Below are 18,400 nucleotides of genomic sequence, written 5' to 3' on the forward strand. Positions count from 1 at the left end.
CTGGCACAAAGTTACAATTAAAAGTGACAGCAGAGGAAATGAGAAATTAAGAAGCAAAGGAAAAAACAAATGTAAAGAATTGATTTATAGGGAAGGCAACTCTGTCATTATCAATAGAAAGTTTCTGTAAAGGAGTAAAAAGGAGGCTAGTTTTAGGGCTGGTCTACGCTTAAAACTTATACTGGAATAGCTATGTTGACAAACCCACCCAGTATAGATGCAGCTACACCAACAGAAGAGTCCTTCTGTTGCCAAACCTAATATTATTTGAGCAGGTAGTGTTCCTGCATTGGCAGAAAAAACTTCTCCATAGCTATGCCACATCAGCCTGGTCTACACTTAAAAGTTAGGTTGGTATAACTATGGCACTCAGGGGTGTGACAAATGCATGCCCCTGAGAGCTGTAGCCTGTAGTTATGCTGACCTATCCCAGGTGTAAATGTGGATTGGATAGGTCGATGACAGAATCCTTCCATTAGCCTAGCTATCGCCACTCAGGGACAGATTCTTAGTCTTCTTACCATCTTAGACAAGTCTGACTGAAGGCCATTATATATATCAGATTTTTTGGAAGAGTTCATTTATACTTGCAGGCATTCACTCTTGCAATGTCTTTTAAGTGTTCAATGCCAGGAAAATCTTTCCACAGCAAAATGCTACTGTGTCAGCTGGCTTTGCGTAAAATGTGAGACAAAAGAGTCCATTTATATGTAACAGTGCCTCCCATTTGCAATGATCATTTCAACACCCTTGCTGCTGAGACTGAGCTTTACTCACAAAGGAAGCCAGGCAGCCATCTCCCAATGACTTTCAATGAATTTTGGATGTGTAACTCCTTCCGGCTCCTTTGAAAACCCCAGCCTGCCTTCATGTTCTAATGAGCCAAATTTGTCCCTTTACCTCAGTCAGGAGTGTCTTTCTAAATTTCTAAGAGGAAATGTAGCCATTTTTGAATCATTCCCTCTCAGTAAAGGTACACCAGATACCCAAACTATTATGCAATGTCACAGATCATTGTTGAACAGCTCTCAAGTTTAACACCAGAAGTGGCTCCAGTTCGTTACCTGAAGTGATCTCTGTAGTTGATGTATGAGTTATAGACCCATTAAGGTCTATATAGACCCCACAAGGCTCTGTGTGGGTGGACACATTTTGCAGAATTGGGGCCTATGTTTGTAAAATATTTCAGAATTGTAAACATTAGTTACATTTCAGATAGAGTTCTATTAATATTAAAGCGGCCTGAAGATTAGTATGAACTTGTATTTAATGAGGGAATTTTTCTGAACACAATTATAAATGTATTCTTTTGTAACCTTAAGAGGGAGGTCACATGCTACATTTGCCAGAAATCAGAACATTTGCATTATGATGGTTCAGTGAATAAGAAACAAGCAGGGCCAGGGTAGGTACTAAGCAAACTCCTGCGGTACTTTTCTTTGTGATTGTCTTAAATGCACCAGAGGATGGACCAACACCAGCATCTTCCCAAGCTGATTATGGCTTAACGACAAAATTTTTCAATGGACCCAAACAAGGTCCCACTACACCGGTATATTCCATCTAAAGCCTTAATGAATGGTTTAAGTGAGGCATAGTGCCCTCTGCACTGGAAAACATAGGACCATCAGGTTTGCAATACTAGGACCAGTAGCCTCACTACTGTCATTATTTCACAGGAAAGCAGAATGTCCATCACCTAATGCACCTCAGAAATTGTGAAATGCTTTTCAGGGGAAGAGATCCTTCTGACCTTGGGGCTAACATTTAATACCTGGAGTATCAAATTCAATGGGCTCTAACATTGCCTTTGTAGCTATAATTTTGTTTTTCTGGTCACAGAATTATCCAAGCCATTATTAAAGCCAGCTACAGCATATAATGTTCTGACCTCCTGTATTAGTGAATTCAGCTCACTGACTAAACACACTGTGAAGGATTATTTTGCTTTATATTAAAAGTACCGGCCATTAATTTCAAGTGACCCCTTGCTCTTGAGATCAAAGGTAAGGAGTACACTGGAAAGCTACTTAGCTAACAACAGGAAATGAATCCATGAATTTGTGGACTCTGAACTGACAGGGCCAGATGCCTTATATTCTTTTATAAGGGACCACATAAAAAAACCAGGACTGATATTTAATTTTAAATACCTCAACTAAGTGCGTATATATCTTTCACAGTATTTCTAATGTACCCGTCCCCACAGTCTAGGCTATATGACACTCAAAGCTGTTACAGTGTTTACATTTTCAAAGTTTTGTTCAAATAGTAATTAATCATCAAAATTATATCATTTGGTAGGTAATATGCAGATGAAGAAACTGAGGCAGCAAGGTTAGGTGACTTGCCCAAGGCAAACAATGAGTTACAAACAGAGCTGAGATTAGAACTCAGGGAGCTCCTGGCTTCCCATCCTGTGTTCAGAGTACTAGCTCATTATGCTTTGTAGTTTACTGTTCTATCGCTTTTCAGTCTCTTTCTATACACATATCCTCATAAAAGACTTCTAACCATCTTTACTGTCCTTCAATGAACCTTTTGAATCTCAGCTAGATCTTCAAATTGAGATACCAAAACTGAAAACAACATTCCAAATGGGAATGTGCTACTTTATTCTTTGTATTTGTGATGTATTGAAAGCTGTATTAAAATAAGATGCTATCATTGTAATTTTTAAAGGGTTTACTGGTCCTGCTTGCAGGTTTGAGGGCTGTACAGGGAAGCATGTAATCCGGGTCTTTCTCAGAAGACAGTCTGCAGAAAGCCAGCTTTAAGTGAGTTGTGTCTCTCTGTTTTAGGGAGTCACCCACTTTGTGTATCTCTGTTTTTAAGTTTTTGTGTGTATTGTTCTGAATTCTAAGAAATAAAGTAGTGTTACACTGCAACTGTCCAGCAATAGTATTTTATGTTTTTATATAACTTCTATATGTCATATAAAAAATATGTTCAGTACCTAGAGGCTCCAAATGAGATTGAAGTTCCATTTTGCTACGCACATATAGTAGGAGATAGTCCCTGTCCCAAAGAGCTTACAATTAACAGTTAAACTATGTTCTGCATTATTTCTATCCATAATGCATCCAGGCATGCTGCACACAGGACCTCTGTTCTGCTTGGGCTCTCTCTACTGAAATGTAAGGACTAAAGACATCGGAAATTTGATCCAACTGCATACATCTCTACATCCAGGCAGGGCTCCGCCAAAGGTAAGCAGCTGCAACCAGGCCAATCTAGCTGGAATTCTAGTCCTAAGACTTTACCACAGAATACTCGTCATGTTTACAGCTCATCAGCAGCGTGGCCAGCTCTGGTGATATTGTTGTGAGACCTGCAGTACTTTTTCTTAAAGTTCAGGCTGCTGGAATCAGGGGACTGTATGTGAATCTCAGCTTTGATTTTTTTTTTAAATGTAAATTTCTAGCCCTTATAGTTGCATAGTAAAGCACCCTAAAGGCTCAGAAAGTCCAAGGCAAATAAACACATTTTTTTTTAATCTCATTATTTCTAAACCAGCTAGTCATGAGTTTGCGGGACCTGAGTCATGATCTTTGAACTCTAGGGGTGGGCAACAGTGCATCTGTATGAATTAAAAGACAGTATGGAGTCCCTCATCGGAAGTTTTTAAGAACGGGTTGGACAAGAATCTGTCAGAGCCAGGGATGGCCCAGGACGATGAGGCAGGATGATGGACTAGACCTCGTGAAGTCCCCTCCAGCCACTACATTTCTCTGTTTGGCAATATACTGTAGTAAGATGAGGCTCTGAAACATAAACCCTTGTATCAGAGGCCCAGTATGAGGCCTAAGGCCTGAACTAAACTAATGATCAAGACTTTGTTAACATAAAGCAAAGCTAAACTGTGAGCCAGAGGCAGACCCTGCTCACAGACGCTGGCAAGAAAAGGGCTGATGTTGCAAAAATACACATACCCAAAAGGTACCAGAATACTTAGATACTTGCAGATTCCACACAGATAACAAGGAACAGTCTGACCCATCCTAAAGATGGGCAAAAGGGTAATATGATGGATAGAGTTGTTTTGTTCGAACCAACATGTACAAGGTGAGAGGCAGCACCCTACTATTACATTGTAGACAAACTTAGTTAAATTTTGAATTAAGTTTGGGTTATTGAAAACAAACAAAAAACTTTACTATGTTAACTAACAAAAGTTGTTTAAGTCGCATCCCACAGACCAAAGAAACCAGAAAATATCACACCCTGAAGACACCAGAAAATATCAGTATACAGTGAAGAAACTACCAAGCATCAAGAAAAGAAAAATGAAGTGCTTTATAAATAAGAGACTGGTCAAATACACCTCTATCTACCATATATGGACAATTAAGTTAACTATCAGCTAAAAAGCACTAGCTGGACCAGGATAAACTGTCATTTAATTTCAACTTGGTTACTGTGTAAAAACAGCTGTATTATTGCTGTACTACCATATTATCGTTGTACTGTGGTATTATTTCTGTATTGCGTTATTGCTGTACAACATTTACAAGGCTCATAACCTTGCTAAACTGCTTAACCAACACACAGGTAAAAATCATCAAATGAATGGCAGCAAACAACATGAAGGCAAGGAAAAAACAAATTGGTAAAGAAATTAAGTTGCAATGTAACTACAAATTGGGTAAACAAATTCCCCGTTAGTACCATTCATAATGTGCGTTACTGACACTGCATCCTAACTAACATGTTATTCGAAACAATCTTATTCAGTGTCTGGATATCAATACTACATCCTGACACCGCAATATTTGATAAATTGGTTACCATCCATTCAGTAGGTTATCTGGAAGACAGCATCCACAAGAAACAAGTGGATCTAGGTCAAGTACTGGTGTATCACAGAGCAGTTCAACCAATAGAACAGAGAAGTTAGCCACTTCTGTTTCCTGCCCAGTGAAGCTTACCAAAGGGTGACAGCCAGTAGTAAGGGTAATCTATAACAAGGATGGACAGTACTGTGTACGGGTTTCAGAGTAGCAGCTGTGTTAGTATGTAGCCGCAAAAAGAACAGGAGGACTTGTGGCATCTTAGAGACTAACAAATTTATTTGAGCATGAGCTTTCGTGAGCTACAGTTACTACTACTGTGTAGTAACTAATTACAATATATTTATATAGAAAGGCCTCAGTGGTAGCATCACTACTTCGAATTTCTGTTTTACTTCTCATATACATAGCACTGTGGGACACATCACAATCCCTGCCCCAGTATTTCAAAACACTCAGCCGACTACTAATAATGATACAAATGGTAACTGTAATTGCCCTAATAAAAGTGGGTTGCTACCTGCAGTACCACAAGGGCCAAATTATAACACCAGATTGGAAAAGAATTGTTATGCTTGGATATAAACTGCTGTTATATGTACATATACATACATATATGCCCGTATACACCACAAATATATACACCATATCCATATTATTCACATATATTAATTATTTGGGAGTGCCTCTAATGCTCAATCATAATACTACATTCCTCAGTCATGGTCCCGGGCCTAACATTCCCAGGCATTGTCAGGGAGCACATATGTACTAGCAGAGCTATAGACATCTGATCCGGGGAGCTAGAGACTGTGTTTCATTTGGCAGTAAACCTGGCCGGGTGCCTTCGTACCTTATCTGAGTCTGTGGTCATTGGGTGGTTCTTCTCGAGATCCGTTGTGCCAGCTGATCTGCGAAGAGCTGGGACAGCACACAGGGAGAACACACATGCACGCAGATGACTGTTATCAACATTGGATAGAGCAGAGCACCACACTGGTGACGTCTGACAACACATACCTATTAGCGTACAATGTATGTTTCTTCTGCCCACCTTACCCAAGAGTGTATGGAGGTTCTCATGCTACTCTGCGGGCTGGCTTCTGATTTTCTAGTGCGACGGATGAATGCCCCAATTAAAAAAAACGAAATCAGTGAATATCTAAAGAGAAAGCCACAACCCCCCCCTTTTATGGACAGCTACATAAAACTCAAACGCTGCTGAAAATAACCCCACCCCCAAATGAAATTAATAAATGCCAAAAAACAGAAGCACTGTCTGTGGGTTAGTGACAGGATCGGTCAAGGTGCCCTATACAGGTGAATAGGGCAAGTGACCAGCTGTGGGGTCCCTCAGACTAGCCCGGGGGCACTTTTGCGTGGGGATTTATTTCACCCACAACAGGGATGCTCACAGGAGTGGGAGGCTCATCGTGACCTCCCCCAGCCTGGCCCACGGGACGCTGAGGCGATCGGGGGCGGACGACAGCGTGGAGCTGGTGCAGGTTGAAAGCTCGATGCTGGCTGTCGAGGGGCTGGGGGGTGAGATGGTCTAAGTGCACTAGGACACTGGGATGCAGGGCCCACAGTCCCGCGGCCTTCGCCTTTAGGGGGCGCTGGAGTCCCCAAGCCCGCACCTTCCCCAGGGGCCGGCAGGGGCGCAGAGCTCAGCAGCCCGCACCTCCCCCAGGGGCCGGCAGGGGCGCAGAGCCCAGCAGCCCGCACCTCCCCCAAGGGCCGGCAGGGGGCGCAGAACCCAGCAGCCCGCACCTCCCCCAGGGGCCGGCAGGGGGCGCTGGGCCTGTCATCCTCCCGCCCCGCGACTGGCTCCTCCCCGCTCACGCGCCCTTCCCGGAAGAGGCGGCCTCGGCGGGGGAGCTCGGCACGGCGGCCGCAGGCTGGGTAAGGCCGCCGCCTCTCCCCGCCCCCGCGCGGTCCAAGCGCCGGGCGTGCTGGGGCCGCTCCCTTCAGGCCGGACCCCGCGGCGCCGGCCCCGGGCCCAGCGACGCCCCCCACCTTGCGGCGGGCACCGGGCAGGGGAGGGGCGATGGGTCCCGGGGGCAGCGGCTGCCCGGGCTCCTGCCGAGCCTCGGCCTGGGGAGGCAGATCCCGGCGCCGTTTGCACGGGGCCGAGCCTTTCGCTCGGGGCTGCCCCGCTGCGATGCCGGCCCCGCGCGGGGGTGGCAGACCCGACCTGGGGCCGCCAGTGCGGCCTGTGGGCAGCCGGCCCCCTCGGAGCCCTGCCTGGGGGGGGTCCGGAACCCCGGACTCAGGGGGTCTTGGGGTGCAAGGAGAGTCCCCCCCCCCCGCACTGCGCGCCGGGCCGGGGCGGGCCGGGGTCCGGACTCGGAGTAGCTCTGTGTGTGTGTGGACGCTCTAGTTCTGGAATCAACCTGTCAGAGTCGGTTGAGCGAAGCCGGAGCAAGGCACCGTTCGTCTGGCCTGAGCGCCATTTAGTTTCCCATTTGTAAAACAAAGGGGGTGATGCTTCCTTATCTCCCCCTGAGCAGACCTGCCTTGAAGTTCTGGAGGCGCTCCGGTGCTGTGGCGGTTGAGGGGCGTATTCACGTCAAGATCAGTCGTTTGCCCCTTCCCACCTTGTGGAGAAGCTGCAGAGAAGGGGAGCTTGGCTTTTCCCCCCTCAGCTATGGGCTCTGTCCCCACTTATACTGGGTCCGTTCCTTCTCCTTAGATGTGGTGCCAGCTGTTCCTGCCGCGCTGCAGGGCGGGTCTCCACCGCTTCCCCCTCACCCAGAGAGGGGTCCGGGTCCAGGGACGGCACCTGGTCACCATGAAGCTGGAGTCTCCGGAATTCCAGTCTCTCTTCACCCCAGGGCTGAAGAGTGTGGCAGGTGAGAGATGCTTACACTTCCAAAAAGAAGAGGACTTGTGGCACCGTAGAGACTAACAAATTTATTTGAGCATAAGCTTTTGTGAGCTACATCCGATGAAGTGAGCTGTAGCTCACGAAAGCTTATGCTCAAATAAATTTGTTAGTCTCTAAGGTGCCACAAGTACTCCTTTTCTTTTGGCGAATACAGACTAACACGGCTGCTACTCTGAAACCAGCTTATACTTCCATCCTCAGAGGTGACTTCTGGTCAAGCAAACCTCTGGCAGTGGAGTTCGCTGCAGCACAGGAAACTTAGGGGAGCGGGGAGCTGATACGGGGGCTGCTGGTCCACCCTGGTTCCAAGCCCCCACCAGCTAGCTCCAACGGGCTGCTCTTTCTGCAAGCAGTGGACAAAGCAGACCGCTGCCAAACAACGTTATAAGGGAGCATTGTGCAACTTTAAACGCGCATGTTCTCTAATTGATCAGCAACAAAACAACGTTAACCGGGATGACTTTAAGTGAGGAGTTACTTATGTTGTTTCCTTGTTTGCATTTCATTCAGCTAGAACAGTATAATTGGCACATTGGTCAAAGCCATTTCAGTCAGTTTTTAGTCCATTTGACATTTTGGTTCTCATGTGCAGGTATTGTTAAGGATTTCAACTCTACAAGGGAATATTTATCCTCAAAACTCTTTTAATTGAAATAATAAATGAAAACATTTTTATTCACAGTAGGTTTATAAACAATGAAAAAATCAACAATTTTGTTCCTAAATTAGTATGTATTCTTGTTTCTTCTGTCTTCATTTTACAATGAAGCGGTCTAAAAAAACCCTGCCTCACTTTAGCAAACTTGGACATTTGAACACATTTTTATGTATAATACGCTCTTTGTGTGTTTCTCTTTTCTTTATAGTTGAAAACAAATCTCCCTTCTTGAGTCTGACTTTTTCTTTTAAACTTGGGGTGGAACAGCTGATTTTGGCACCACTGAATAAATATGGTATTGTAGTTACACCTCTTACCTTGAATTGAGATTGCATCAGTAAATCTGTCAAGAAAACATGGGAGATTGGGAAAACTGCACTGTAATAATATTTACATAAATTTTAATGTGTCACATGCTGGAGTGTGGTAGTAATGTACTGACCATGCCTCTCAACTTTAAAGAGGGTGTCTTTTGAAACCTTATTTCAAAAAATATTTTAAATTCTAGTAAAATTAACATATAGCCTGAAAGAAAATAAATATTTTGTTTCTAACTCACAAATCTTGCAGATACTTTTATTTCAGTGTATTGCAAGGCTTGCAGGGACCACTTTTCTAAATTAATTGAGGAAGTTGGCCCTTCTTGGTAAAATATTAAGACTACAGGGAGATCTGTACTTTGCCATATATTCTTTTTTTACCAATTTCAAATATGACAATCATTTGTATAAATTCCAAAGAAGACAGTGCTCCTCATAATTTATGTCAAGAAGCTGCTGAAGGCAGCAGATTAAGTTCTTTAGTTCTTCAAGATCATATCGGCATTTCTTCACATTCTGTGTCCAGTGACAACAGAAGTCACTACTGAACCATTACTAGCAGTAATCTTCAAACCAGTGATACTGACTGAGTCTCGCAAGTCAGAAGTGGCTCTTTAATGTGTCTCCTGAAGCTCTCATTTTGCTGTGAGACAATGAATTCATGCTACTGTAGCTCTTTTGGGTAATGTTGATCGCTAATTTGGGTTCTGAACCACTGAGATCTGGGTATCGCTGCTTTAAACTGTTGTTCGCATGTTTTAATTTCACATGGACCCAATGGTAGAGGTGTGCATGTTCAGGCACTTGCACAATTATTCTTGTTTAGGTCCTCTTGTGCTATTCAAACTTTATAGCAAGTATAACCTTATGCAAATTTCAGTAATCTAAATATTTATTTGTTGAATGCACAAGGCCTATATTGTCTTTCTTTGTCTTTTATGCAAAACAAGCCTCTGTTAACGTGATGTACTGGGCTAGATTTTTCAAATGTGTGCATGCGATGTCATGAATGCAAACATATTTGCATCCATACATGGTCAGTTAGGCAATCAGCTGGCTTGGTTTTATGCGCACATGACTAGTTGTTTTGGTTTTTGGGGTTTTTTTTATATGCAATCCTGGTATTTGTGCGTATTTAACATTTGCAATATCTTTGAAAATCTGCCCCAATATGCGTGAGTCAAATCTACAGCTGGTTAAAGAGGGATATTACATTTTTAAAAGAAAATATTCTTACCATGATTTTTTCCCCTCCCAGAGTTATTTGAAAAGGAAAAGTATGAATTAAGAATAGCGGGAGGTGCTGTCAGAGATTTATTAAATGGAATGAAACCACAAGATGTGGACTTTGCCACCATTGCTACACCTACTCAGATGAAGGAAATGTTCCAGTCTGCTGGTGTTCGTATGATCAATAACAAAGGAGAAAAACATGGAACCATTACTGCCAGGGTAATCACAAACTAGGTTTATGAATCTTGTAGGCTCTTAGTAGTTAGAAAAAATCTGTTAGATAGTCCATCCCCATATAAAAGCAGGATATATTTTCCCCAATACAGGGCTTATCCAATAGTAAACTGCTGCTATGCTTGATCTTAGCCAAAGTACCATTGCAGTTATTTCCTCCAAGATTTGTATAATTATTTGGCTTCTGTTTTCTGAACAAAAGTATAGCACCCCAAGTAGCATGAGAAAATTAAAAAGGAAACCTTATCGAACGAACCTTACCTAAAGGCAATGAACGTATTCTGATTTTTCTGTTCATTGTACCTTTGTATAGAAGGTGGATATGCACAAAGAAAATTTAACTCTTGTACATTGATTCCTTTTCCCTATTGTGTTTGAAGATAAAACAACAATATTGTGTGAATTGCAGCTCCATGAACAGAACTTTGAAATTACCACACTTAGAATTGATGTTGTCACTGATGGACGACATGCAGAGGTGGAATTCACAACGGACTGGGAAAAAGATGCTGAAAGAAGAGATCTTACAATCAACTCTATGTTTTTAGGTAACTTCTTCCAAAAATAAAATACCATTTCTGTCTTAATGTTGAAGGCAGTGTTTCATCTAGGCTTTTGCCCAAAACCAGAATTTGCCTCCATAGCTAATTTGGGGGTTGCACAAATGGGGGAGGTCTGACCGATCAGAGGATATCTTGGCTTTCATGTCTTCTGACGTGAACGTTTTCTTCATAGAATCATAGGACTGGAAGGGACCTCGAGGTCATCTAGTCCAGTCCCCTGCACTCGTGGTAGGACTCAGTATTATCTAGACCATTCCTGACGGGTGTTTGTCTAACCTGCTCTTAAAAATCTCCAATGATGGAGATTGCACAACCTCCCTGTGCAATTTATTCCAGTGCTTAACCACCCTGACAGTTAGGAAGTTTTTCCTAATGTCCAACCTTAATCTCCCTTGCTGCAATTTAATCATTTACCCAGTAATAGAGTATTGTGTTAAAACTAAGTGTATAATTTCTGCTGCTTTAAATCAACTAAAATTGTAGGCTGTTTTTACATGTACTTAAGTACACCTTTTAAAAACACTTTTTCTTTACTAGGTTTGGATGGCACGCTTTTTGATTATTTCAGGGGTTACGAAGACTTAAAAAACAAGAAAGTAAGATTTGTAGGACATGCAAGCCAGAGAATACAAGAGGATTATTTACGAATACTGAGATATTTCAGGTAATATTTTGCTTTTCTAAATAAAGAAATGAATAACATTATAGTTATTTTCAAACAAAATCTTCACAAGAGTGTTATATTCCACAGCCAGTTGGATAAATAGAAGCTTAGTGTGTCATGAAAAACACACAGGCCAAACTCATATAGTGCCTTGTCCTCAGTAAGATGCTGAAAATAGGGACTCATGTAATTTTGGTAATGATTTTCCTTCTGCCGTGATAAATAGGGTGATGGGTCTTACCACACTTGTTTCTGCAACCTCATGTCCCAGTTATTAACAAAACATGAAGATGGAGAAACAAGACTAAGTCAGCTTTAGAACTGTGGAGTTAATTAATAACATGAAGCTCAATTTACTGGTTACTCAATGCATCTAATGTTACCATGCCTAGAAATTTTCAGTGATCAATCAGCTTTTCTTTTGTGATCGTCTCTGATTCTGGACATCTGCTGCCAAGTTCACTACAGTGGCTGGGAAGGTTAGTGTGTGTGTAATATGATTCTTCTGTTGAGGAATGGGGAATGTTGCCATCTGTTACAGGGGAAGTAAGAGTAGAGCCAACATGGCATTAAGCTCTCGGGAATGGTTTATGAATGACACGTTATCTGAGAACATGCAGAGAGAAAAGGAAAGCGGTATTCTGAAGACACAAAAATTGGATAATCATTACAAGTTTAGAAACTGCTTGGTTCACTGGGAGTAGGTCATAGCAGTCAACAGCCAGCTTTTCAAAGGTATTTATTTAGCTATCTAAAGATGCAAAGAGGGACCTAGTGGAATTTTCAAAAGTGCCTAAACAGATCAGGTGCCCGACTCTTGTTAGGCTCCTAATCTATTTAGGTGCTTTTGAAAAACCCACTAGACACCTAAATACCTTTTGAAAATCTGGCCCTAAGAGACTTCAGTTCTGTCCCAAGATCTGCCACCAACTTTCTGTAAGACCTTTTGCAACTGCACCTCAGTTTCATTTGTAGAATGAAGTGATGATGCCTTTGAAAGTGTGGTGTGCTTTGACATCTGTGGATATATAAAGCACTCCAGAAGTTCTAATTATGTAAGATCAGTTGCACTTTAATACTCCATGAATACTTTAAGATTAGGACAATTAATATTGCCCTGAGGTAATTTTCTGAAGAGAAGTAATAAACAGGAGAATCGTTAAATGTAGTAAGATTTAGAATTTCTTATTTTGTAGGTTTTATGGAAGAGTAGCAGAAAAGCCTGGTGACCATGAACCTAATACTCTGGAAGCAATTAAGAAAAATGCCAGAGGTTTGGCTGGAATATCGGGAGAGAGGATTTGGGTGGAACTGAAAAAAATTCTTGTTGGAAACCACGTAAATCATTTGGTTCGACTTATGTATGAGCTCGATGTTGCCCATTATATAGGTAAAGTACAATGAGGGTTACATAAGAATTGTATAACACAAATAACTGCAGACCAGCATATTAAGATGGCAGTAGTCTCCATAGTCATTTGTGTCATCGTGCAGTACTTGATTAGACCATTTCTTCTGCTGATTTGCTAGTTCTTTTGTAACACTATTTCATGATACTTTTTGTGTGTCCCCCTTCAGGATTACCTGTTAATGGGAGTTTAGAGGAATTTGACAAAGTCAGTAAAAATGTTCAGAATCTGTTTCCAAAACCAATGACCGTTCTGACATCACTGTTCAAGGTGCAGGATGATGTCATAAAACTCGATTTGAGGCTGAAAATCTCAAAAGAAGAGAAAAACCTTGGCCTTTTTATAGTGAAGCATAGAAGAGACTTAATCAAAGCTACAGATAGTCCAGAACCACTTAAACCATATCAAGACTTCATTATAGATGTAAGTGCATTTCACGTCACTGTCTATTTTATTTCTCATATTAAACTCAAAGCTCTCACTTAAGACAGACAGGAAAAGAGGCAGCATCGTCCAACGCAGAGGACCCTGGACAGGGAATCAGGACTCTTGCGTTCTATGCCCAGACATTTTACTGACCTGCTTTGTGATTTTGGGTTAGTTACTTCACCTCTATACACCAAAGTTTCCCCACCTGTAATAGAGGGATCATGATACTTTCCTTCCTTTCAAAAGTACTTTGAGGTTTGTGGATGAAAAGTGCTATACAGAGTTAACTATAGTTTACTCGTGAGGGAATTCTGCGTCAAAAATTAAAAATTCTGCACATAATATTTTAAAATTCTGCATATTTTATTTGTCAAAATAACACCATTATAATCACACCAGTTTCAGTTATTTTGGTAATTTGTTTCAAAATACCTGTCAGCAAGTATGGCAGTAATAATACAGCCAAAAAAAAAATTATTCAGGAAATGTGTTTTTGGCAAATAGATTCCTTACTAGGCAAATTAATACAGAACTTTTTGGAGTAATTCATTTAAACTACAATATAGAAACATATTTCTCATACCCCCCAGAAGCCGTGCAACAGCTTGGGGGAGTCAGGGGCAACGGAGGAGCTGAAGAAGAGGGAAGCAGCCTGGGAGTGAACCTGGAGGGTTGTTGAGTGTGGGTGGGAGAAGTATGGAACTGAGGTGGGGAGGTTTGGGGGTCAGAGGAGGAGTTGTTAGGAAGTTAATTACTATAATAAATCTATCACTTGCAACATAAAACACCAAGGTTTGATATTTTGAGACCCCCTTCAGAGCTGCCATTCGCATGGGCACCTGTATCACACTTTGATACCTAAAAAAGCCAAAATTTCCAAATTTGATGGTTTGTGTTAGGCTCCTAAAATCCATATGTATGCGCCTTCTTAGAAGTAATATCATTTTTAGCAGTGCTGAGCTGCCCCAACTCCGTAAGGTAGCAGCTTTTGCATGGGCCTATCGGTCTAACTTTAAGGCAGCCAGGTTTGAAATGTTGGAGTTAAACATCTGAAAGAAAAGTTTGAGTCAATGCTACACAATTCCTTGTAAACATATCTGGGGAATGGTTTGTTAGTTTGGCTGTGGCTGTCCCAGCTGATCTCTTCTGCTGTATCAAAACAGAAGAAAAAAGGTTGACTTCAAGGGACCCTAACCATAAAGAGCTTTATAGATCAAATTCAACCATTTGAATTGTGCACAAAATGAACTGGAAGCTGGTGCAGTCTCTGAAAGACAAGTATAATATGTTCCTTGTGAGAAGTACTATTAAGTAGGCAGCCAGTCCCATTCTGCTACAGCTGAAGCTTGAATAATTTTCAAGTGTAGCCCCATGTTGAGTACACTGCAGTACTCTAGGGTGGAGGTGAGCAAGGCATGGATCACTCTGGTAATAGCCTCTTTGCCAATTATATACCGGAAATAATGGCCACTACTACTACTATCTGGGTTTCCAGAAGCCTCCAAGGATCTGCCAAAATCCCCAGGTTGCAAACCTAAGTAATAAAAGACAGGCTCACTCACTTGGGATGAAAAATATCTTCTGATTTGTTCCACCTTCCCCAAAATGCTAAATCCAGCTACTTATCTGAGCCAGTCTGGTAGCTACAGTGGCACTATTGCAAGTGCCAATCTTGGTTAGATGTTGGGGAAAGCTAATCAACTGCACAGTCAAAATGGAGATGTTATGTATATATTAACTTGTCCATTAGGGCCTTACAGGCTGTCAAACGAGTGCCAGTTGTGGTGTCAGTTTGTGATGTTGAGTAGGAACAACATCAGCTGATCTGAGACTAAGCTGTTTTCTGACACTTAATAATTGTTGTGTGTTTTTTGTTTTGTTTAAGTCTAGGGAACCTGATATGAACTCCAGGATCTGTGAGCTTCTAAAATACCAAGGAGAGGAGCATCTTCTAAAGGAAATGCAAGAGTGGTCTGTCCCTTCTTTTCCTGTCAGTGGCCATGATTTAAGAAAAATGGGAATTTCTTCTGGAAAGGAAATTGGAACAATGTTACAGCAGTTAAGGGATCAGTGGAAGAAGAGTGGTTACCAAATGGATAAAGAAGAACTCTTAAGTTGTGTAAAGAAGGTGTAAAATGTACGAGTGGTAGGGTTTGATGATTTAGTAATACACATAATTGTATTTACCTTCTTACAGGAAGAATCAAAATATTTGTAAATATAATGCTACTACCAACCAATATTGCATTTGAGTTCCAAGACTTTGACACTGAATTGTTTCATGTTCAAAATTCATACTATGCTCTGAATGCAGGAGTTTAGCTCTGCAGTAACATGGGACTTTATTTCTGCCAATCTGACTGAAAACTCTACCTCTGTTTATGTTTAAATGGTAAATAATTAATACCTGGGTTTTTTTTATCTCCAGTGTTCCTAATGGCAAGTAGAGGTGACACAAGGATTTTTGATATTCTGACTTAGCTACAGACAAGGTGAATGACTTCTGTGCTCCAGATAAAAACCTCTTTAATGCATTATTTTTGCCTGGGGGAGTCTCATATTCCTAGACTAATGAGATCTAAATATTTTTTGTAGTCAAAGCTGAGTATCAGCTTGAAAGTTCACTTCAGCAGTTCCCAAACAAATGATATCCTATCATGTGAAACAACCCTGTTTTCCTAAAGCTTTTAGTTTTTATCTTAATTCCGAAATCAACTTTAGATTAAACGGATGACTAGTCTAAATTGATATCATAAATATCTACTTGGGTATAAGTACTTTTTATATCTTCTGATTTTTCAGTCATTTGTTTCTCATTTTACAAGTATACAAATTTTTGGAGCCCCTCTGTCCTTTTTCCTAACGTATATTTTAGTTTTTATACATGAAATGAGGAATATTAAAGTGTAACATGTAACCACTGAAAACTAAAGCAGATCCAGAGCAGCTAGTCCAGATTTCTCCTCCCAGTGTCAGGTAATCACATTTTGTCACAGTAAAAGAGAACCACCTCCTATTCTCCTTACTGATTAGAAGTAATTCCCTTCTTACCTTTCCCTAGAGTCACAGATATCAAAGGGAGTAAAAGGGTTAGGGTGTGTTTCCTTGACATACCCTAGGCAAAGTGAACCTGAACCGCGTACAGGGGTGTATATGTAAAAAATGTCTAGCATTTGAGGGGATAAGAAACTGACTGTAAAAATATATTTACTACCATAATCCCCCCACACCTCTCAAAATAACTGACTTAGGGTCGAGTTCCTGCCACCCTTACTTATGTTTAGTGTCATTCAATGAATAGTTGAATTGAAATTAGTGGGATTAGTTCAGGAAAATAGACAATGACTCTAACATTAGATGGCAGTAAAATCAGAGCAGTTTTACAGCAGGACGTGTATTTGTGTACTTTTATGTAGCTAATTATTATGGGGCGGGTTGGAATTCCAGTTACTTACACAGTCAAGACATGATACATTGTTCTGTAGGTATTTAGGGCCAATGATCAGAAACTGAGGAGAAAACATAAATCCTTGAGTACTGTATTTTCATACTAATAAGAGCATGGTTGTATTTTATTAGTCTGTTGATATGCTTGCAAGCGTTCTACCTGTACAATTTATTAAAGTATTTTTTTTAATTTTGCCTGGGAAAACAGGATACAATTTAGCACTGAAGTAGATTCTTCCTTCTAAGGAACTTAGAACACTTTACAAACTTGAATTAATCCTTAAAGCAGCCCCTTGAGGTAGCAACTCAGTGCGGCAGCTTTGAAAATTCTCTTTTCAGGATGAAACTCTGAGGGAGGGTTTGGCATCTTTGACTTTTCCATCCTTAAACTTCACACTCTCAGCAGATGGAGAAGCAAGTTGCTTTGAAAGTAGTGTGATTAAATACAATCACTCTGTTTTTTATTGCAGCCTGATTAGCATCTCAGATCAAATAGCCCAGTTAAAATTCTTATTAAATTTATGGTCCCTACCTCAGGTTCATTGAATGCTCAACATTACTGTTTCACAGAATTTGGAAGAAATTAAATTAAAAGATGTGAAACTGTGAGACATCAATTTTCATATCTGTAAGTGACTATATAACATTTTAAACAAACTGTATTCTATTAAACTCTACAAAACATTAAAAGCTGCTGTTAATAGCTCTATTCAGTATGAAATTTTATTATTTTCAATTCCACAATTAAGCAACAAAGCTGTTGCAGAGATCATGGTCAAATTTACTTTAAGTAGTGCATTCCATAATAGTGGCTTAATTAAGTTATATATTACTATATTCATAATTTGTATTAATTTGTAAAGTTTCATATAAGTCACATTAAATCGGGTTTGGTGCACTGTGGGCCATCCCTGTTCCCAAATACGGTGCCCCTTTCTCTGAGGTGGCTGCCACCATGATGGTTGAATGGATTATTTCTCATGTTTCTGTAAAGCTGGAGTAACTAAGCAAATTCAGGCCTGGTCTATACTACATGGTTAGGGTGACATAAACCGCCTTGTGTCAATCTAGCTGAGGCAGTGTCTTCACTTACATTTGGCTCCTACTGACGTAAGTGTCTCTCTAAGACTATTGTAACACCACCTCTCTGAGCAGCTTAGAGTCACAGTCTATCTAATTTGGTCAACACGCTGTCAGTGTACACACTGTTAATTATGTTGACTGTTACTGGCCTTCAGAAGCCATCCCACAACGCCCCACTCTGATGATACAAGCGCTCCTGGTGAGGACACACACTGCTTTCACAAGGAGTCAAGTGTGCATACACACAAGCAGTTTAATAACTGCAGGGGCTTTCTGCCAATGTAAGTTAAGTCGATGTAATTTTGTAGTGTAGATATCCTCAGATTTTTCATACCCGGCCCCACCCCCACCCCACGGTGTGGAGACAGGCGTCTTCATTTGTTGTCCTGTGTCACTGAAAGCAACTGATGGTTCTGTTCTAATACACCATATTCCTTTTATCCTTCAAAAGAGCTCCCAACCACCACGCAGCAGAGGTAGATTCCTCATGGAGAAAACCGGGAGGAAGAGTTGAAAGTGCCCTTCCACTGTCTCTTCCCTGCAACTTTTCTGCTTTCTGTCCCTTCTGTTTTTTCTTGCAAAGAGTCAGTGCTGCCGGGCTTAAGCAGGGGTGGGAGTAGCTATAAACAAGGCAATGATACTCTGCTTCTGTAGTCTTCCAGCGTCTTGGTAGGCGATGACTA

General features: G+C 41.2%; 2 protein-coding genes across 2 annotated transcripts in view; one reads left to right on the forward strand and one right to left on the reverse strand.

Annotated features, from left to right (window-relative positions):
* The window catches only part of IL5RA (interleukin 5 receptor subunit alpha), a 33,524-nt gene extending 27,723 nt beyond the window's left edge, over nucleotides 1–5,801 (reverse strand). Inside the window, exon 1 of the mRNA XM_074957526.1 lies at nucleotides 5,644–5,801. Coding sequence (XP_074813627.1) covers nucleotides 5,644–5,664 — 21 coding nt within the window. The 5' untranslated portion in view covers nucleotides 5,665–5,801. The remainder of the gene's footprint in view (nucleotides 1–5,643) is intronic.
* A 782-nt stretch (nucleotides 5,802–6,583) lies between these two features.
* On the forward strand, nucleotides 6,584–17,310 carry TRNT1 (tRNA nucleotidyl transferase 1). Its single transcript, XM_074957525.1, has 8 exons — nucleotides 6,584–6,692; nucleotides 7,483–7,642; nucleotides 9,914–10,107; nucleotides 10,532–10,670; nucleotides 11,223–11,349; nucleotides 12,546–12,739; nucleotides 12,928–13,181; nucleotides 15,073–17,310. The coding sequence occupies exons 2-8, from the start codon at nucleotides 7,483–7,485 to the stop codon at nucleotides 15,319–15,321; spliced, it is 1,317 nt and encodes a 438-aa protein (XP_074813626.1). The 5' UTR covers nucleotides 6,584–6,692; the 3' UTR covers nucleotides 15,322–17,310.
* Nucleotides 17,311–18,400: the final 1,090 nt, after the last annotated feature.

This window comes from Natator depressus, chromosome 7 (genome assembly GCF_965152275.1).
Source record: "Natator depressus isolate rNatDep1 chromosome 7, rNatDep2.hap1, whole genome shotgun sequence".
Lineage (NCBI taxonomy): Eukaryota > Metazoa > Chordata > Testudines > Cheloniidae > Natator > Natator depressus.